Here is a 19,345-nt window from a genome sequence, read left to right as displayed (position 1 = left end):
TATTGCCCAGTGTTGATTGAGGTCGCAATCTGAAAGACATTTGATTTTGGAGCTTTGAAAGTGTTAGATTTGTTGTTTTCAATTTTATTTTGAGCTTGTTTTGTTTTAGATTGACATTCTAATCTTTAGATTGGAAGGGGAAACTTACTTTCCTTCGTGATGTACTAGAATTGAGTGCAAGAGGCTTATATTGATTGCATCAAGCTAAGAAATGCTTGGCTAGTGTGATTAGGAGTGGTTATTGGTCGGAAAGCATAAGCTTTGAGTCCTAATTGAGTGGATTAGGTTCTCGTTTCTTTAATTTTGTTTATTGTTGAAATTGGTAGCATAGAGCAATTAAAATCTATTAAAATCAATCCAAAAACACTTAAATCACTTGCATAATCATCCAAAATAAGGAATTAAGAGCCTTAAATCATCGCGTGCAAGCTCAAGAAACCTTGAAAAATCTCATGATCTAGGTGAAAACCCCTCTCGTATAAAGGACTCTACTTCAAAGTACCATTGAAAAAAATATGTGATATGAGCTATATAATTGACTTGAGGTGTAAGCTGTGAGCTATATAACAACCAATGTCAAATGCGAGAATAACAGACATGAATCATGAGCCATGAGCTATAACAGACGTGAGGCATAAGCCATGAGCTAACAGATGTGAGATGTGAGCTTGGCCTAGGATCTTTTGAGCGTGAGACGAAGGGTAGTTGCCGGCCAAATATACTTGTCTAGGACACACCTACTGATGTTCTATTATGATTTTTGTATCGTACAATTTGTACCAGTATCAAATTTCAAGAAATATCCTTGTCATTCTCAATAATGAGCCTTGATGTCTAATTATTGCTCATTGATTACTCACATACCTTGACTTAGGCATGGGGCCCTAGCCACCACACTTTGAATCCATGCCCAAGTGTATATATTTCATATAATAACAAGTTTTGTGGATCTACATAAAAAGCTAGTGAGTCGCGAGCCATGATTTGTGAGTGGTGAGACATGGGAACCGAACTGCAGGGCTCCTGAAAATGGGAAGCGCCATGGTTCTCCAAGCCCAAGATTCACCAACGTGCTCAGTGATAGCACCTCAATTTCGTGAAAAGGACATTGAACTGCCATATCTTCAGGCAAAGCTCTGGTTGTGAGGAAGTAGGAACAAGACCATGACCATCAAGGTTTCGCTCCAACCGAAATCACTCACAGGCACCACACTCGTGAAAGCAAGGCATTTGTACATAAGTCAAATTTGACATTATTACACATTCATTCCCTTGTAATAAAATACTTGTGAGCTCTCCCTCTTCTCTACTCTCTTTCTTGCTTGTGCTCTATTGGACCTTTGCATAGCTTGATGGTTTGCTTGCTTAGATAGCATTGAGTGTAGGTTTCTCCTTGTTGAAGTTTCTTTACCACCTCTTGTGAGAGAGAACCACTGACATGAAGGCATCGTTGGGGACTAGCATAAGGCTTAACTCCGTTTTTTCGTCTATTGCAAGCTATTAGGATTACCCAATATTGCCCGGTGTTGATTAGGAAGCCACACTCCTCAAAACATAGGGTTTTGGAGCTTGGATGTGTTAGTTTTGATGGTTTTTGTTTTGTTTTGAAGCTTGTTCGCGTTAGATTATTCTATTTGCATTTTTATTTTGTTTTGAAGCTTGTTTGCATTAGGTCATTCTATTTACATATTTGGTAAGAGGAAGACACTTATTTCTTTAGTGATTTGCATGATTTTGGAGCCCATATAGCTTTAATTTTGTAGCATTAGTCCAAGAAATAGCTTAGCATCTATGATTAGGAGTGTAATACACTTCGAAAACATAAGCTAGAATCTCCATTTGGTGTTGGATTAGAGTGAGTATGTTGTGATTTTTGTTTATGCATCTCATATTTTTTGTTCATGCATTATTGAAATTGGTAGCTTAGAGCATCTAAAATCAACCAAAATCAATAAAAAAATGCACAATCACTAGCATAAATACTATTAATTAAGGTATTGAATCTTGATCATTTCCACAAGAAAAAAAACCACAAAAAGCTTTAAATACGAACACAACCTATCTCTCGGGTTGGAAGATGTGAGCCCATAATCTCAGACGCGAGTGTGACACACGCGACATGAGCTATGAGCTTGCAAACACAAGACGTGAGCCTAAAAATGTGAGGCGTAGCTTGCAATGAACCTAGTTAAACCTAATATTGTACTAGCTAATTGAAACTGCCTTTGAAGACGTGATACAGAGCCTAGAGGTAGTTAAATATAATATTGTACCAGCCATTGACAAACCTATCCATTTCGTTTAAATATTTTCTTGTCATATAATTTGTACGAGTAATAAATTCCAAGAAAAATACTTATCCTTTGCAATTATTGGAGATTTAAGTACATCTATTGCCTAATAATTGCTCACCAATTTTGTCATAGGCTTACTTCCCAATGCACCATTTGAAATCCATGACCAAGTAGGCCTCTTTTATAAAAGTAAAAATCCATGAGCCTATTTCATAAAAAAACATCCATGAGCCCTATCTAGGCATGAGCCGTGAGCCAACAGAGGTGACCCTGCAGGGCATTAGCCCATAAGTCATGAGCCCCACAAGACTTGAGCCCAACCAAGCGTAAGCTCACAGATATAAACCTACCAGGTGCGACTTGAGTCTAGTTCACTAGGCTCACATGAGCTTATTTTATTCAAAAATGGGCACGAGCATGAACTCAAGCTAGGTGTGAGCTCACACTCATGAACCACAAAACATGCACTGTGAACCAATAGACCTGAGCTAATAGATGTAAGCCCACACGGTGTGATCCCATAGACGTCACATGAGCAAGAAAAAAGGTTTTGAAAAAACTTAAAAAACATTTATTTTTGCAACTTGGGAAGAACACACATTTGAATCTATTTAGACTTGCATGAGAACTTAATTTAGACTAATTGTTGGAAATGACAATCTAGTAAACTATAGCACATCAACCATATGTCCTCAAATCCACCCAACATTTGCTCCCATCAAACGACTAGTACTCAACATATTATAAAGTGAAGGAGGAGATGAAAGAAAGAGCATAATTGAAAGAAATGAAACAAAATGTGAAACAAAGAGTAAAAAGACATGAGAAGACCAAACAAAGATATGAGATAAAAGAAAGAGAGTAGAAGGAAAGGAAACAAAATGTGAAAGAAAGAGTAAAAAGACATGAGAAGAGAAAACAAAGAGAAGAATGAGAAAAAAGCATAAACAAAGAAAGCAAATATAAGACAAAAATAAAGGAAAGAAGAGTAAAGAAAAGAAGAAGAAAAGTAGAGAAGCCGAGAAGAAGTAGAGTGAAGTAAAAGAGAAGAAAGTGGAGGAGAGAAGTGAAGTGGAGTGGAGATGCACAAGAACAAAAATCAAGAAAGCACAAAGTGGGGAGGGGGGGGGGGGCAAGAAGGAGAAATAGAAGAAATAATAAAGGAGAAGAGAAAAGAAAGAAAAACTAAAGACGGAGTGAAGGAAGAAAAAAAAACGGTAAGCCAAAAGCAATAAGTAGAATGAAGAAAAAATAACAAAAGCAAGACACAGAAGGGAAGCAAAAGAAAGATGAGGAAGAAAGAAAAGCATCAAAACAAGAGGCGGAAGAAAAAAGACAAAAAGAGAAGAGAAGAATCAGGAGGAAAGCAAGAGACCGACAACACTCTGGTGCACATCATCCCCGACAGGAGTGTTGTTGAAATAGAAAGTGTTAGGAGAAAGAGGGAGTGGTGTGTGACTCTCAAACATTTGTATGACTTGCATAAGTCGTGGAATATGGTTCAAAGGGAGAATATATGGAATGGCTAGGAAAGATTAGGGACATCTTAATCAAGCTTATGGGCCACCATTAATGGCTAATGGAGGTGTGCTCAAAAAATACACTCTATCTAATGGACTAAACACATGAGCTTTTTGGTAAGCCTCTTGCCTTGTCATTATGCTCTATTTTTGTCATTAGCATTAACATTAGGATTAATCTCTTTGTTGCACTTCTAGTATGTTAAGATGTTGATTCTAATCCATTTCTACACACCCTAATCCTTTCTAGACACAAATCTCAAGTTGGTATCATAGCCACCCATTGTGTTTTTGATGAGTAGCTATGCACCCTAGGATAGTCTAGATTATCAAAATAATTAGTTTCTCTAATTATTTAGTAAGCAAAATTTGGCTCTTTCCCAAGTTCTAAATTCATCAAAAATCAAGACATCTTGGTTGATCTACTACAAGAAGGCATCACTTAGAGCTGCTACAAAACAACTCAAGGAGCATCACTTGAAGGCATCACTTGGAGCTGCTACAAAACAACTCAAGGAGCATCACTTGAAGGCATCACTTGGAGCTGCTACAAAACAACTCAAGGAGCATCAAAGCAATTAAAGGGGGCATCATTTTGATAAAATCAAATGCTCCAAATTAGCCTAGCAAAACAAGCAGCATCAAAATCTAGTAGTAGAGGGTAAAAATATTTAGTTTTCTCATCATTGTTGCAAGCCCTTAACTAATGGACTATAGAGGATGCATACAATAGTGTGTTGACCATAAAACAATAAACATTGGAGCTTTAATTGTCAAATCATTCTCTACTCTGTTAGTAGAAATTACCTCTATTTTAATAGGATAATCAACACTAATTACAGTCGTTTTAGAGCCATTAAGGGTTCTACTTTACATTGGGGTGTTATAAACACTTGTGCATCATCAAAATCAAAATTTTCCTTGGTTTAAGAGCTCTCCCAAATTAGGATATTTTCTAGTTTTACAATTTTTAAAATTGAGAAGTATTAATCATATGAAATGCATATCTCCACCCTTGTAAGGGACTATACACTAGCACTGGGTAACCCCATTGCAAAAATAACTTCCCATCCCCATAAGGAAACCATGGAAAATATACTCATAGTTGATAATTTTAATGGTGATGGTTTCTATACATGGCAAGTCAAAATTAAGTTTGTTCTCATGAAAGATGGGCTTTGGGGGGATAGTAAGTGGAAGGGAGAAGTGTCCCAAATTAGAAGGATAAGAAAAAAGATTTTGGCTAGGAAGAGATGAGAGAGCTCTAGCTATTATTGCATTAGAGCTAGGAGATAGTTTTATCCATTACGGAAGATAACTCTAAAGGAGCATGGGATGAACTAGAGAAGCTATTTGTTGCCAAACAAAAGAACTCAAAAATTAATATAAAAATTTAGTTTTTGGGTTGGACATCAAAGAGAGTGAGTCACTCAAGAATATTTAAATACATAAAAAGTGTTATGCAACAACTTGCATGTGTTAGGTTTTGAATGGAAGGGGAGGATGCCATAGAAATCCTTCTCAAGAGCAACTGTTTGTGGCCTACCTTGAAGAATCTACCCAAACCAACCTTCACTGACATTGAAGCAACCTTGATCAAAGAAGAAAAAAGACTCAAAGTCTAAGTGGGTGGATCTTCATCACACTAGAGGACTCTTTACCAAAGGCCAAGAGCTAGAGTGAAGTGCAACTTTTGTGGCAAGCCAAGCCAAGCCACGCCACATAGAGAGATTATTGGAGCAAGAAGAGGATTCCAAAAAACACTCAAGAAAACATCATGAACAAAGAAAAGCCAAATGAAGGGGCTTCTCAAGAAGGAGCGAATAAGTGGAACGTTAATACAAGAGGGCACCCCTCTCACCTTGTGTTTTAACCCACTCATTATATTTCTACCCTTGTGTAAAACTATAGGTTTGAAGCCACAACATTGTTGCTTATGAGGCACCCACCTATGATAGACCACTCTAGCAAATGAATCAGAGTGTAGATCTAGTGTATGTATGGTGGTAGCAGTTCATCATTTGAGGGAAAGTGAGTGCTGAAATAGCCACAACATTGTTGCTTATGAGGCACCTATGATAGACCACTCTAGAAAATGAATAATAGTGTAGATCTAGTGTATGTATGGTGGTAGCAGTTCATCACTTGAGGGGGAGTGTTAAAATAGCAAGTGATGTTCGGTAAATGTTAGGAGTAAGGGGAAGTCGTATGTGACCCTCAAACATTTGTAAGAGTTGCACAAGTCATAGACTATGGTTCAAAGGTTAAAAGTGAGCCCAAAGATGGAAGAATATGTGGAATGGCCAGCTTATGTGGATGCCAAAAGTAGGCACCTACTAGAAGAGTGCTAAAAGGGGAATGATACCAAATGGGTGCTTCAAAGGAGAGTGCTAAAATTTAATAAAGATTAGGAGAAACTTAATCAATCTTATAGCCCATGATCAATGGCTAATGGAGATGTACTCAAGCCTATAATAGGAGAAACTTAATCAATCTTATAGCCCATGATCAATGGCTAATGGAGATGTACTCAAGTGGGGAAATATGTGAGAGGAGTCTAGAACTAAAATCAAACATTGTGTATGGGTGTGAAATGAATCCTAGGTGGGTGAGACAGAGTGGTGACCAAGAGTAGGTGCAAAAAACAAAAATAGAAGGTGTATGGGAGAACAAGGAAACTGGGCGACGCAACATTCCAAAAGGTGGCGAGGCGGCGACCGACCTATGAAGGGGAATTGAGAAGATTTTCAAAGGTGATAGTAGAAGGAGAATAGGTAAATAGAGTAATGAGAGCAAGTGAGGTGACTTCAGTGAGACTACCTAGTAGATAGAAGGTCTTACAGTTTTTGAAGGTTGCAGAACAGAAACTCAGTGCAACAGAGGTGAAATTGGATAAGCCAAAGCAAAGAATGCACCGTGGACCAAAAAATCAGATAGGAGGTGGTTTCCCTATGATTTTTGAATGGCGACTCTATTATTTAGGAAGATCTACAATTTGTGGTTGTTAATTCATTGTTGCAGTGCGCGTTTGTGGGTGAAGTTGATGCTTTGGGAGATTAATTGCAGGGGTTTGCTTGTGAAGGATCCTCAAGCTCTTAGAGTGTTCTTCTGATCTATTTGAGAACCCATGTCTCAGAGGTGTTGAGACAGTCTGTCTTTGTTTTCGTGAAGAGATCTGCGAGTTCAAAGCTTGAATCTGTGTTGTTATTGATGAGAATTTGTGATATGGAGCTTGGTTTGAGTTATTTTGATTGATTTTGTTGAGATAGAATAGTTATGAATGTATGTCATGTTCTAAGAGTCAAAGCTGACTTATAGTTGAATCAGTTATCTTCACTCATCGAGAGGATTCGGAGTCAGATTAATTGTGCATCTAGGGGGATCAATTGGTGAGGTAGAAGCAGACAAGTAAGAGAAAGTTCCTGATTCAGTTATGGCAATTGAGTCGGTTTGGTCTGTCTCAGTCAGCTGAATCAGTATCCATCAAGATCAATCGGATTGGTATCAGCAAAACCTTCGCGGAGCATAAGGAAGGTGTTTAGCATGGTTATGGGGTTGAAGGATTGAGGTTAAATGAACCTAGAGGACAATAAAAGAGCTAGGAGGATCGGATCGGATTCTGCGTTGATCTTCTAGATCAGTTTGCAACACCAGGTAGGTCAGACTAGTGTCGACAGCAACAGTAGGGAGTCAGCAAAGGAGAAGCTAACAGGTTCTGTGAAGTCTCGAGGCAAGTATTTGAAGTTTGCTGATGTTAGAAGACATTCTACACGTTTCTAACTGGAGTAGGCAGGCATCGGATATAGACTATAGTCAGAATTTGATCAGTTGTGTGCCAGCCAGCTGGGAAGGATTCAGGTCAGCTGCTCTGCTTGTCAAAGGAAGTTAGCTGAGGTTTTTAAAGTGAAGATCAGAGGTTTTGGGAGTTAGATCTAGCCTAGGAGGAGAGTTGAAGGTATTAGCCTAGCTGGATTCAAGGGAGTTAAGGTGTCCATTTGTGTTAGTTGGAGGTTAGAAGATAGGTTCCTGGCTGATTGGTGCCTTTTGAGCTGGGATCCTAGTGTCCCCTAGTTCTGATCCTTATACATTTTCTTCTTGTGTGTCTGCTGCTGGTGGTGTTGTAGAGGTCATCACCCAGCCACCATACAACATGTCTAAGCTCACACACCCAAGTTCATGCCTCTAGAGTCTTGTCTCTTCGCTTATGCATATAGGTTCACGTGTCTTAGTTCACGTATGCAAGGTCACAGCTTTTTTGTATAAACTCAGCTCATGTACTTTCCTAATATCAAATAGACCTATCTAGGGCGCAAAAATCTACAAAATAGGGTCTATGATAGGGTTGGTGTGCGCTTATTAGGTAGTAAGTGTGCTTAATTTTCTAATAATTGCGCAAAGGACAAGAATTTCCCTTGAAATTTATAGCTGCTGGTACAAATTGTATGACAATAATATCTTCTAATGACATGAGTAGCTATGTCCATGCGATCTTTATGGCTATAATAATTCGTCCTCCATACTATACTAGATGTACCTACCTCCAGGCTCATGTTTGTAGGTTTATGTGCTCAAGCTCACAACTTACATGTCCAAACTCACCACTTACGTTTCCATGCTTTGGTGTCTAGATTCATGTCTTTGTGTGGGACTATGGACTCATGTCCCCTACCCGGGGGTTGGTTTGGCCTAGTTTTTGTGCTTTTTTATGCTTTTTTGGACTTGATGGGACATGTTTTGTATTTTTAATCCTAATTAATGATTATGATACAAATAATTAAGTGTCATTTGATTGGTTTTTTTAGGTTTAACATGCTTCTACTCTACCAATTCCAATAGTGCATGAATAAATTATGAAAACGTATGAAATGCATGAACAAAAATTAGTAATTTCACCTAATTCAACCTAATGGAGCTCAATGCTCATGCTTTTAGAGGGGAATCCACTCCTGATCATAATTGCTAAGCTAATTCTTGGTCAAAGCAATGAAATCTTAGCCTTTTGGGCTCCAAGTTTCATGCTACAAAAATAGATAAACAGATTGCAAAATAAACTTCAAATGGATATCAAAATCAACCAAACAAATGCAACCAATGCTCCAAAATTGTTTCTTTTTTGTAGTGTAATCTCAATTGGTGTGTGATCTTAATAGCTTGGAATGAATGGAAAAATAAAGCTAAGCCCTAGTCTACTCCTTGATAGCATGCCAAAAATGTTCATGTCAAGAGCTTACCTTAGCCTTGCCAAAGAATGTGTCGTCGGATTTTTCCTTCAAGAAACTTCCCATGTGGGTACACTAGCTTTTTTGTCACATCACCACATTGGGGTACTCCTTGCCTAAAGGGGTGAATGGAGAGCTCTCTATGCCTTGATGGAGGCAACAAGAGATCCGTCTTCTATCATGATGGTTGTCTCTCACAAAAGGCAGGGGAAGAACAGGAAGCTAATGCAAGAAGAAAACCTACAATCAAACCTATCTAGCATGCATCCCATCAAGCAAGCAAGATTTAAAATCATAGAAGAGGGAAGAAGGAGAGCTCACAAGTAAACTATTACAAGGGAATGATTGTGTACTGCTTATTGTAAAAAATGACATATACAAGTGAGTAGTTTTTACCCTTGATTGTCTAAACTTAAAAATAGTCCATCCTCTATTACTAGTCTTAAGAAACTATGTACATTAAGTTCGTAGACTTTTCCTATTTGACATCAAGCTCATGGTAAGGCTGCTTCATATGTTCGAGCGCCATCTTAAAAAAGTTAAGTATCTATTCATATGGGTAAGATGGCAAAGCACCTTACAGTAGAGGTCAGGTGAAAAAAATCATGTTAACCAATGGAGTGGTAAATAGGCACCTAAAATTACATCGTAATTGTTGGGCCTTAATGGCACTATTGTCCTGTCAAGGTAGATGTCATCTCTTCCCTAATTGTGGATTAACATTATTTGGTGCATTAATGGGCGTCCAATAACCACATTGTAATTGGTCAACAATAGCAAATGTATGCTTATAGGCTAGGTCACACAACATTACTTCCACCTCCTTCGAAATTCCTATGGGTGTGCCTAAATTGCCATCGGCTAATTTGAGGACAATGTTTGAAGGTTTTAGGGGCTTTCTCCCCCATCTTTCCCACATGTCTTTGGTGGCTATGCTCACTCTTTCTCCTCTATCTAGGATTGTATTTTGGTCACGCCCTCCAATTTGATTGGAATGGTGGCCTTCAGATCATCACCCTTAAAGTACTTACCCACTATGCTGAACAGGCATGTCTTTGTATCATTTCCTCATTTTCTTGGTCAGTCTCACTCATGTCTCCTAAGAGCTAGGGCTGATTTCTCATTCATTCATGGACATCATCCCAAGATTTTGGTCTCTTTTCAAGAACTTGGTGGCCATACTGATGTCACAGGGGCAAACAAGATTACTCTCAAGGCTCCTTTTTCTCCCTTAAGCTATGGCCTTATCAAAGGCATCTTGGCTATGGTCATTGACTCGTCCTCTAAGCTGATGCATAAAGGCGGTCACAATGAGTTTTCTTTTGATTGTCGTGACACCCATTCACATTCTGACTCATTTCGCTCAGTGTTTTCTCCTCCTAGCATTGATTTCATAGGCATAAGTTGCCTCTTATGAACATCTTGTTCTCTCAAGGTATTCTCTCACGATATGGTCATGTAGCACTCTTAGGTTTTCTGCATCAGGTTTCTTCTTTTATTTTAAGATCTTTTAGCACTTCCTTTTTTTCCAGTTATTATCATGAATGGTCCTTCAATAGTTAGTTTTTTCACGATCCCTGATTTGAGACGTTGACTTCATGGGATACTTCTAGGATTGGCTCTAGAGGTCTTGGTGTAGGAACCTTGTGTGGAAACATCATGATTGGTCCCATGGGTTCCTCTATTTTTAGCTGGGCTTGTTGCATTGAGTCCTCTTCTTCATTCAATATTGAGATCTTCTCTCTTGGGTGCTCGAGCGTCTTTGGAAGGGATTCTTCATATTTTGATCTTGGTTTGTATTGTCCTTTCACCATTGCTTTCTTGGCTAGTTCCAAGAGTTTTTGTGTCCTATTCATTAGTATCTATCCATCACTTCTTTTCATTACTCGTGCCTTGTTTAGAGTTGAATAGGAGGTTCCATAACATCATCACTTTCAATGTACCTTGAATTATCGCTTGGATCTTAGGTTTGTTTTTGTCTCTCGTTCTTATGGACATGTGATTCTTTTTAGGCTTTTTTTTTTTGTTTTGTCCATGAGGATTGGTCCATCAGGGTTTTCCACTCCTTGTTCTTCTTCTAAGGAAATTTGACTGGAGGAATTTGGAAAATCCTCAATCATAAAATAACCTAGTAGTAGGTCCCTCGGTTCTTTCTCTTTGGTTTCCTTCACCACCTTAGGACTTTGGGAAGCCCTTGGTTTGAGTGGTTCTATTATAGGTTCATTTGACAATGCTAGTCCCTTCCCCTTATTGTGATCTTTTCTTTTTCTTTTGATAATTTTGGTGCCTTCCCCTTATTATGGTATGCGCTTTTTCTTTTCCTTTTTTTTTTCTCGTAGGGGAGTCTAACGCAGAAGGTGTTAGGGATAGGGCTACCTGATCTTGCAATTGCTTGGCTACGGTCTTTAATGAAACTTCCTTTTTGTCGTCTGAAGATATTGGACAAGATAACTACGTGGAGGGAGACAATGTATCCCTGATTAAATAATCATGCTAAGGGATATAGCGGTGATAGCACTACTATCTAGTGGCGATAGCACTACTTTTGGGTTAGCTCTCATTGGGCACTACTTCATACACCATCTATCTAACGAGACGATAACACTACTTTTGGGTTAGCTCTCATTGGGCATATTCAGCCACTACTCTATGAGGACCTTGATATATAAATCATGCTAAGGGAGCCTGGCTTGGTGTATTGATGTCTCTTGATCGAAGCTCATGATGATATTTACATTAATGTGGTCAAGTGGTCTCTAGCATAAAATGTCCCAAGTGGTCCATATGGTGTTCACCCCTTGGTGGACTTCCAATTGTTGAGTCAAGGTTTTTAACATAAAAGTTGAGTGTGGTAGGAGGTTCATCAATAATTAGCTTAGTCTCGACTAGCCTATCTCATAGGAGTGGTTTCCGATGGGGCTGGTTGAGGAAGTAACATTGGAGGTGGAATCGCGATGTCCCTCTAAGGATTCCTAACAATGATTAGGTTCCTATTGGTGTAAGCTCCATCTACACCACTAGGAGGTGGCACTAGAAAAGCTTGTGGTTGAGGGGACATCGACACTCCACAATGCTAGCACTCCTATCGTTATCATCATTCTCTAGGCGTAACATTTGGTTGATTCATGGTTTGTGTATCTCATGGAATACCTACACCACTGATTCACTCTAGCTCTTGGGACTAGGCATTCATGAGTTGTGTTATTGCTTCTACAAAGAGCACACCAGGTCCTTTCATGTGTAGGAACTAAATGAGGATGGAAAGAATCCCTCAGTCTGGCTTTGATTACTCCTTGAAGTCCTTTGATCACATCGTGCTATGTCTTTGGCACTTTTAGATGCTTCGGCCTTCTTTGAATCATGGCTCTTAATGCTAGTCTTGATTATGGTTAATGATTCCAAGCTTAGATTGTTTGAGGATGGGATGCCACTAAAGCCTCAGGAAGAATCTATCTATTACATTTGGAGGTTCAATCACAACAAGCTCTGTGCGAGCTTTTGAACTCTTGGGGACTCTATGAGGTCCTTATGCTCCTGTTGACACAACACTAACAAACGGACACTAGATGAGACTTGTGTAGGGATATACATATTTATTTCAAGGTCAACATAGAAATCGTGTCCATCATGTGAAGTAATGATAACTTTTGTGTTGTTCAGGATTTCTAGTTCATGCCCAAGCATTACCGAAAGTGACCACCACTCCAAGAGCACCGTGTTATGGTCAATGTAGTTTGGAATATTCATAGTTTCATGTTAACCATAGTGTTGTAACACATAGGTTTCACATGCCATTTAAGTTTGAACTTATTCCCCCCTGCATTCTCACTAATGGCTTGTCTCTCTCTAGATTGGTGAGCTTCTTGAGCTCTTTAAGCCCTTCTTGATGATTCACCACACCATGAATACCTGAAACTTATTAGGCTCCATTCTCACTAATGGAAGCTATATAGGGTTTATATCCCATAACATTGACCTTACTTATCTCTTCCATTATGAAGTACTATTGGTTTGCTTATCAAATAATGTCTAGTGAAATTAGGGAGGTCAACTCCACATGAAATCCAGTACCACCCCACACTCTAATTCAGAGCATGAAACATTTCATTCAAAGGTTGGTTTAGAATAATATCGAGTAATGATTTGAGATGTTCACAAATGCCTAAGAACTTGATCCAACACTAGAATCACTTAGTGAAGTTCTTTTTATGAGGATTTTATGTTTTTTAAAGTTTGTTTTATGATCTTTCTATAATGTTTTTTGTATTTTTCAAGGTTTTTTAATAGAAAAATGGTAAATTATCTCACAAGAAAAGAGGAAGAAAAAGACACACAAGATGTATATAAACAATTCAAGTATGCAAGAAAAGAGGAAGAAAAAGACATGCAAGATGTATATAAACAATACAAGTATGCATTTTTTATCTTTTCTTATTTTCTGCTTTTTGAAAATCCAGTTGAATCGACGATCCAAATTTGGGATTTTTTAAAGTGACAATGATCTAAATGGACAATCTGGATCGCCCACAGACGATCTAAGAGTTTTGGCAAGCCCGAAAGTGGTTAGACAATTCAATGATTGGATCGACGATCAGAGTAATGGTAGAGACGTGGATCAAAGACGACGATCTGAAAAGTGGTTAAACGATTTGAGAATTGGATCAACGATCAGAGTAATGGCTTCAATCTAGATTGATGACGATCTAAAGTTAGGATTGATGACCGGGGATAGACCACAATTTGGCTTCGGAATCATGCCCAATTAAAAAAAAAGGTAAAAATCTAAAACATGGGATGATCTTAGAATCAAAGTTAGCAATCCAGACTTGTGAGTTGAGATCATCGAGATCGGAATCTGATGATGTTGGAGACGATGATCCAAATTTGGGATCGACAATCCAACTATGCGTTAATGCGTTGATTTCTATTTACCTTTTTCTATTGACCTTAGTTATATAACATATATAACAGGGGCCTTTACACAACTTTATACTCTCTTATAAGAGAGTATTTGATTGGTACCTTTTTTTCTTACCGCTCAAGTGTGTGGAAATGAAGATCATTTATCAATGTAACTCAACTTTGGAGAGACTTTTCTGACCGGATGATTAGGAACTTAAGAGCCCACTTTCTTGAACGTGAAAAGGAGGATGAGCCATGCCACATTGAAAGCTCTTCTTCCATATACCCAAGATAAAAGGACAGCCAAAAGTTTCCATAAACAAGCCGGGACACTACTTCGTATTATAGTATTTATAAATGCACGATGATCTATGTAATCTTAGCTGTTGGTGTTGGTGTCAGCATAATCACCAAGAATTGGTGGGAGACTAGGGAAGCCAACCTCTTGTAGGCACAGGTCTCCGGTCAATCTTACAAGCAAGAACATAGCTAAACCTTTAGGCATCCTTTATGATGCAAAGATCAAGACCTTCGGGTGAAATTTTAAAAACTAACCCAGGTAAAATCCTACGGTCAACCTATATTCCAACTTGAAGTGAGAAGTGGGTAAGCATCCTTATGTAAGAAGGATCATGTGAATGGTTCTCTCAATTAATGATTTAAACTGAATGTCAATTCAGTGTTGAGGTATCCTTTTTATCAAACAATATGAGACCACAAGAATATAGACTAATGTATTTTCAAAACACTTTTGATGTTACCTATACCTAAGTTAACTACCTAGTGGTCACTTTAATCTAGAAGCAAGGGCCATGAGCTTCCATGAAAAATTTCGATAAACCCTAATCCTAGAATTTCCTACCTTTCTAGAGATGAAGCTAAGGCTATTTCTCATCACTTGACGCCCCTTTTAACTTTTAGTTTTAATCAATAAAAGAATACTATGTTTAGAAGAAAGCCAAAGTTTACAATTTCTAACCCCACCTTACTTGGGAAAAGGGAAATAGAACACAGGCAATCTGTGTGCTCCTAGACTTGAAAAAGAAGCACTCAAACTTGAGAATTAACAAGGGTTTCTCCTTTTGAGTCTTGATAGACTAGAAAGCCCACTTTTTGTTTCTATAATTTCATAATTGATTCTCGTTTCATTTCTAGTTCATTCAAAGCTTAGACAATACAACTTAGAAGTGCAAGAGATCCTAGAAGACAACTTTTCCTAAGGTGTTTCCTATCGTCTTCTCGAGAAATCCCGCTAGTCAACTCTTAAATTAGCTTCCTACCCTTTTAGATGTATAATTTATACCCGACTAGAGATTTGTTTTAATGTATGCACACTCTCTCTTATTAAAGAAAACAAGTTAACTTTAAAACATTTGAACTAGGTTCAATATGTAAATATCTTTCATTCTGAACTCTAAATCTCCAATTCTAAGGGAAACCATGTTGCTAAATCAAAATTTAATCTTTATCCATCCCAAAATTTCCTCCTAAAAAGAACGAAACAATCCCAAGAAAAAATGAAAGAACCATAGCCAATTCTAGTTGGAAGATGTGTCTCTTTTTAAATGGTTATTTGCTACATCTACTTTGCTAAATATGCATACTCTAATCCACTTTTACCTTCTTAATTTCATCAAGATTAAGGCTACAAAGTACGATTTAACAAGCTTGAATTATGGTCTTTCAACTTTCAAAAAGAACCACAGATAAATTTAATATTATGACCAAGATGTAGCTATAAAAAAACTACCTTTATTGGGGTTCAACACAAAAGAACACACACAGACAAGTTCCCTCTTTTTTTTTTTGTCATATAAGGAGAGAGTGAGATGCCGTGAGATTTATCCCACATAGAGTGAAGATCCCTTCTCCTACCCACTATATGTAAGAAATACAATAGCGGAAGCAAGATCAATACAAGACAAAGCAATGAATTGTAGAAAGAAGTGGAGAGTAAATAATATTATAGCTTGCAAGCTTGATTACAAAGTGATGGCGTCCATCCACCCGTGTACTTCGAGTAAGAAGCTTTAATGGCAATCTAGAAAGACACTCTAGATAGAGGGATATCTTGCTTACAAGAGTGCTTAAACATAATGAACTCGATGATGAACTAAGGCTGTGTGGACGTAGGTCAACCAACCCACGACTTGGTTCAAAATGACCAACAAATCATAGATCATATCATCCAACTAGGACCATATTACACTACTTCAACAATCTCTCCCAAAGGTATAACACACAACTCCCACGACCGTTTGGATTCTCAAACGAACTCCACAACCCATACACACACGCATACACATGTAAATATGTGCATATGTGTGCACGCGCGCACGTGTGTGTCTTAATGATGCACGCACATGCGCGTGTGTGTGTGTCTTACTGATGTATATATATATATATATATATATATATATATATATATATATATATATATATATATATATATATATATATGTCTTTATATATGTATACATATATACATATATATGTCTGTATATACATATATGTATATATGTATGTATAGTTCTCGCAAGCATGTCATAGTGATGATTCTACTAATATTTTGTTGAAAGTTATTTTTTAAAATTATAAGTTCTATAACACAATAGAGACATTTCCATGGAAGAACATTTACACATGAACTCCAATCATGTCACACTAATTTTCAACCATGATCAAAAGCAACCTCATCAACAAATTTTAGATAAGGCAGGTGCGTAATCCATCACATTAATTGCCTGAGACAAGAGCCACCAAGTTGTGCCAGACACATGCAGAAAGCCAGCAACAAGGTGGTGCCAACTCTCAGCCATACAAACCAACCACAAGGTGGTGATGCAAGAGAACTGGTCAAACAAGGAGAGCAGAACTTAAAAGTTCTGGATTTTGTTAGCTTTCACCAATTCAAAGCATTGCAAGAGAATAAGGATACACTCTTGTTAACTCCTCTGGCTGGCCTAACTGTTAGAACAACTGGTATTTGCACAAGCCTTGTGAGCCATATCTTGATCTTGCATCAGGAGAATCAACTACAGTTTTCCATTGCTATGTGAAGGATTTTTCAACCTCTACCACTCTGATCTGGCTAGGCTGACTACCTTCGATTGCTGACACAGTTGCTTCTTGGTCATTGGCGATAAAGATAGTATAGGGGTGTAACGTACACAGGTATGCAATGACATTTTCAATGTATGCAGATGACAAGATCACTCTGAAATCTGACACCTGTGATGACATGAACTTAGAATACATGAGATAAGTCCAAAAGAGGCCCAAACCTCCGCTTTTTATGAGTAGATCTTCAAAGAATGGACTACATACTACAGGTGATCTGGCGATATGTAAACAAGCACGAACCCAAGCTTCACAATAATGAATACCATGGGTTAACTCTAGCAGTATCCACGTTTGAGCTTCATGTCTCAAAGATCATAGGCTTTCAAAGCAAAGATGTGTGTTGTTACAACGTATCGGATCCAGATGTGAAGATGGTTTTAATTACATGTACTGCAAAGCATTTTGATCAGCACCTAAAACTTCTAACAATGCAATCAACCATTATAAAAACAGCAGAGAGGTTATCAACATTTTCCAATCACTCGTCTGGGACTATTCAAAAAAGTTTCTCGCAACTGACTCCATTTCTCGTCCCTTACTGGCAAATTGATGATGACACCAGAGCCAATGACAGGAGGCACATACATGCCAGACTTAGCCTTTTTATATGTTTCATAATCTGAGTCATATCCAGAGACGTGTTTCCCATCCATTTCAATCTTTCTGCAATGAATATTGCCTTCACCAGTGGCCTCACATAGTTCTGACCATGCCTTTAGCATGTCTGTGGGCTCACTACCTTCGCTCACCAGCACACTCGGTCCCTGTGCACGCTCATAGCGGACCAATTGAAATGCTGCATGGTCTGCTATGGCAAGCAGTTCTTTATCACAGTGTCTACCTCTCCATACGTACAGCATGTTAGCCATCCGAATTACAAAAGCCCCTCTAGAATCCAAAGCTGCCTCCGTGCTAGCAACTTTTGGGACCAAATATAAAGGATCATATACAGAGTGAGGAGCAATGCGATAAATCTGAGAAGCCTGCCTATAAGGAGGGTCCAAGATCTTGCTTTGCCACTGCATCAGCTGGGTGGCAAAGCCCATGTTGGGACTCACAACATTGCGCTTGCATTTGACCTCATGGAAAGCATCCTCAAAGCATTCGTTCTTGCGCCACATGAGATAAGCAATTGTGAGGGCAGGTGAGCGGGATACTCCTTGGCAGCAGTGCAACAACACACGTCCTCCGGATTGCTCCCGAACATTCTCGATGTAATCAAAGACATCATAGAGGATGCACACGATGTCTTCATTGGGGCTATCCTGGAGCCAAAGTGTTTTGTAGACAAAATCACTTGGAAAATATTCAGGGCAGACAAAACCGACACAGTTGATGATGTGCGTGATCCTACAGTCACGAAGAGTGGATAGGTTTTGTGCTACCGTTCTCCCGGAGAGGAAGAGGTACGACAGGATGCAGGAGCACTCCTTGTCGCAGGCGGCCATGCGCTCCTTCCGCCGCCGGAGCTCCGCGTCTCCGCCCTGATCGTTGTCGCGCCAATCTTTCCCCACGGCTTCCAGGTCCAACCTCATGCCCACCCCGTTCCTGATCTTGTTGATCAATCTGTTACGGCTTGTCAGAGCCTTCTCCGACACCGTTAGCAACGTCAAAGGGAGTTGTTGCACCTCCTCTGTCTCTTCTTCTGCTACTGGAAGGGACCCTTCTTCTTCTTCTTCTTCTCCTCTTGATTCGTCTTCCCAAAGGCAGATGCCGAAAGCCGGGCCACACCAAGACGCTGATCTGCGGTGCGGATGATGAGGGCGGCGATGTTGATTTGCTGCTGGTGCTGCAGAAGAAGGCGATGGGGCCCGTTGCCCGTCGCTGCTTCCAGACGGATCTTCTTCCTCCATAACTCAAATCTCTTGTTGCAGAAGAGGGATTGGAAGTCACCATCCGCCCAAAACCCTAACAACAACCAGTGCACACGAGTGGCTCATGGAAGAGGATTGAGATTGAGAGACACTCCAGATTTGAGTCTGGACAGTTCTTCCTCCATAGCTCGTGCAGTTGAAGCTTTTGTGTAAAATTGACAATAATCTATAATATATATATATATATATTTACCATATTATGTTCATTTACATTCGTGTCGTATACCCAAAGCAAGGATCATTGTGTACATTATTAATTGAGCTTTAAACCTATTATTTATTTTCTCAGCTTTGATAAATTTCACAAAATTTAAGGTATTTTAGTACAAGCAAGGAATAAAGTTGTTATCGAGTATCTCTCATCCCTTGTATCATTAAAAAGCTATTATGGTGGCTATAGGAATAAAGTTGTT

The 19,345-nt window shown here is 38.9% G+C and overlaps 1 protein-coding gene across 1 annotated transcript; it reads right to left on the bottom strand.

The window, feature by feature from the left end:
* Window positions 1–17,468: 17,468 nt before the first annotated feature.
* On the bottom strand, window positions 17,469–19,074 carry LOC147609680 (protein-tyrosine-phosphatase MKP1-like). Its single transcript, XM_086787848.1, has 2 exons — window positions 18,444–19,074; window positions 17,469–18,323 (listed from the first exon to the last, which is right to left on the bottom strand). The coding sequence occupies exons 1-2, from the start codon at window positions 18,909–18,911 to the stop codon at window positions 17,523–17,525; spliced, it is 1,269 nt and encodes a 422-aa protein (XP_086643974.1). The 5' UTR covers window positions 18,912–19,074; the 3' UTR covers window positions 17,469–17,522.
* Between the last annotated feature and the right edge of the window lie 271 nt (window positions 19,075–19,345).

This window comes from Cibotium barometz, chromosome 51 (assembly GCF_041138505.1).
Source record: "Cibotium barometz isolate CiBa-2024 chromosome 51, ASM4113850v1, whole genome shotgun sequence".
NCBI lineage: Eukaryota > Viridiplantae > Streptophyta > Polypodiopsida > Cyatheales > Cibotiaceae > Cibotium > Cibotium barometz.
This window is presented reverse-complemented; position numbering and strand designations above follow the sequence as displayed.

Excerpts from the sequence above, each read along its gene's own strand:
- LOC147609680 (XM_086787848.1), bottom strand. The coding sequence starts at position 18,911 with ATGGAGGAAGAAGATCCGTCTGGAAGCAGCGACGGGCAACGGGCCCCA. Across the intron at positions 18,324-18,443 it reads TCTTCCTCTCCGGGAGAACG|GATAGCCCCAATGAAGACAT; the intron begins GTAGCACAAAAC and ends CTTTGGCTCCAG.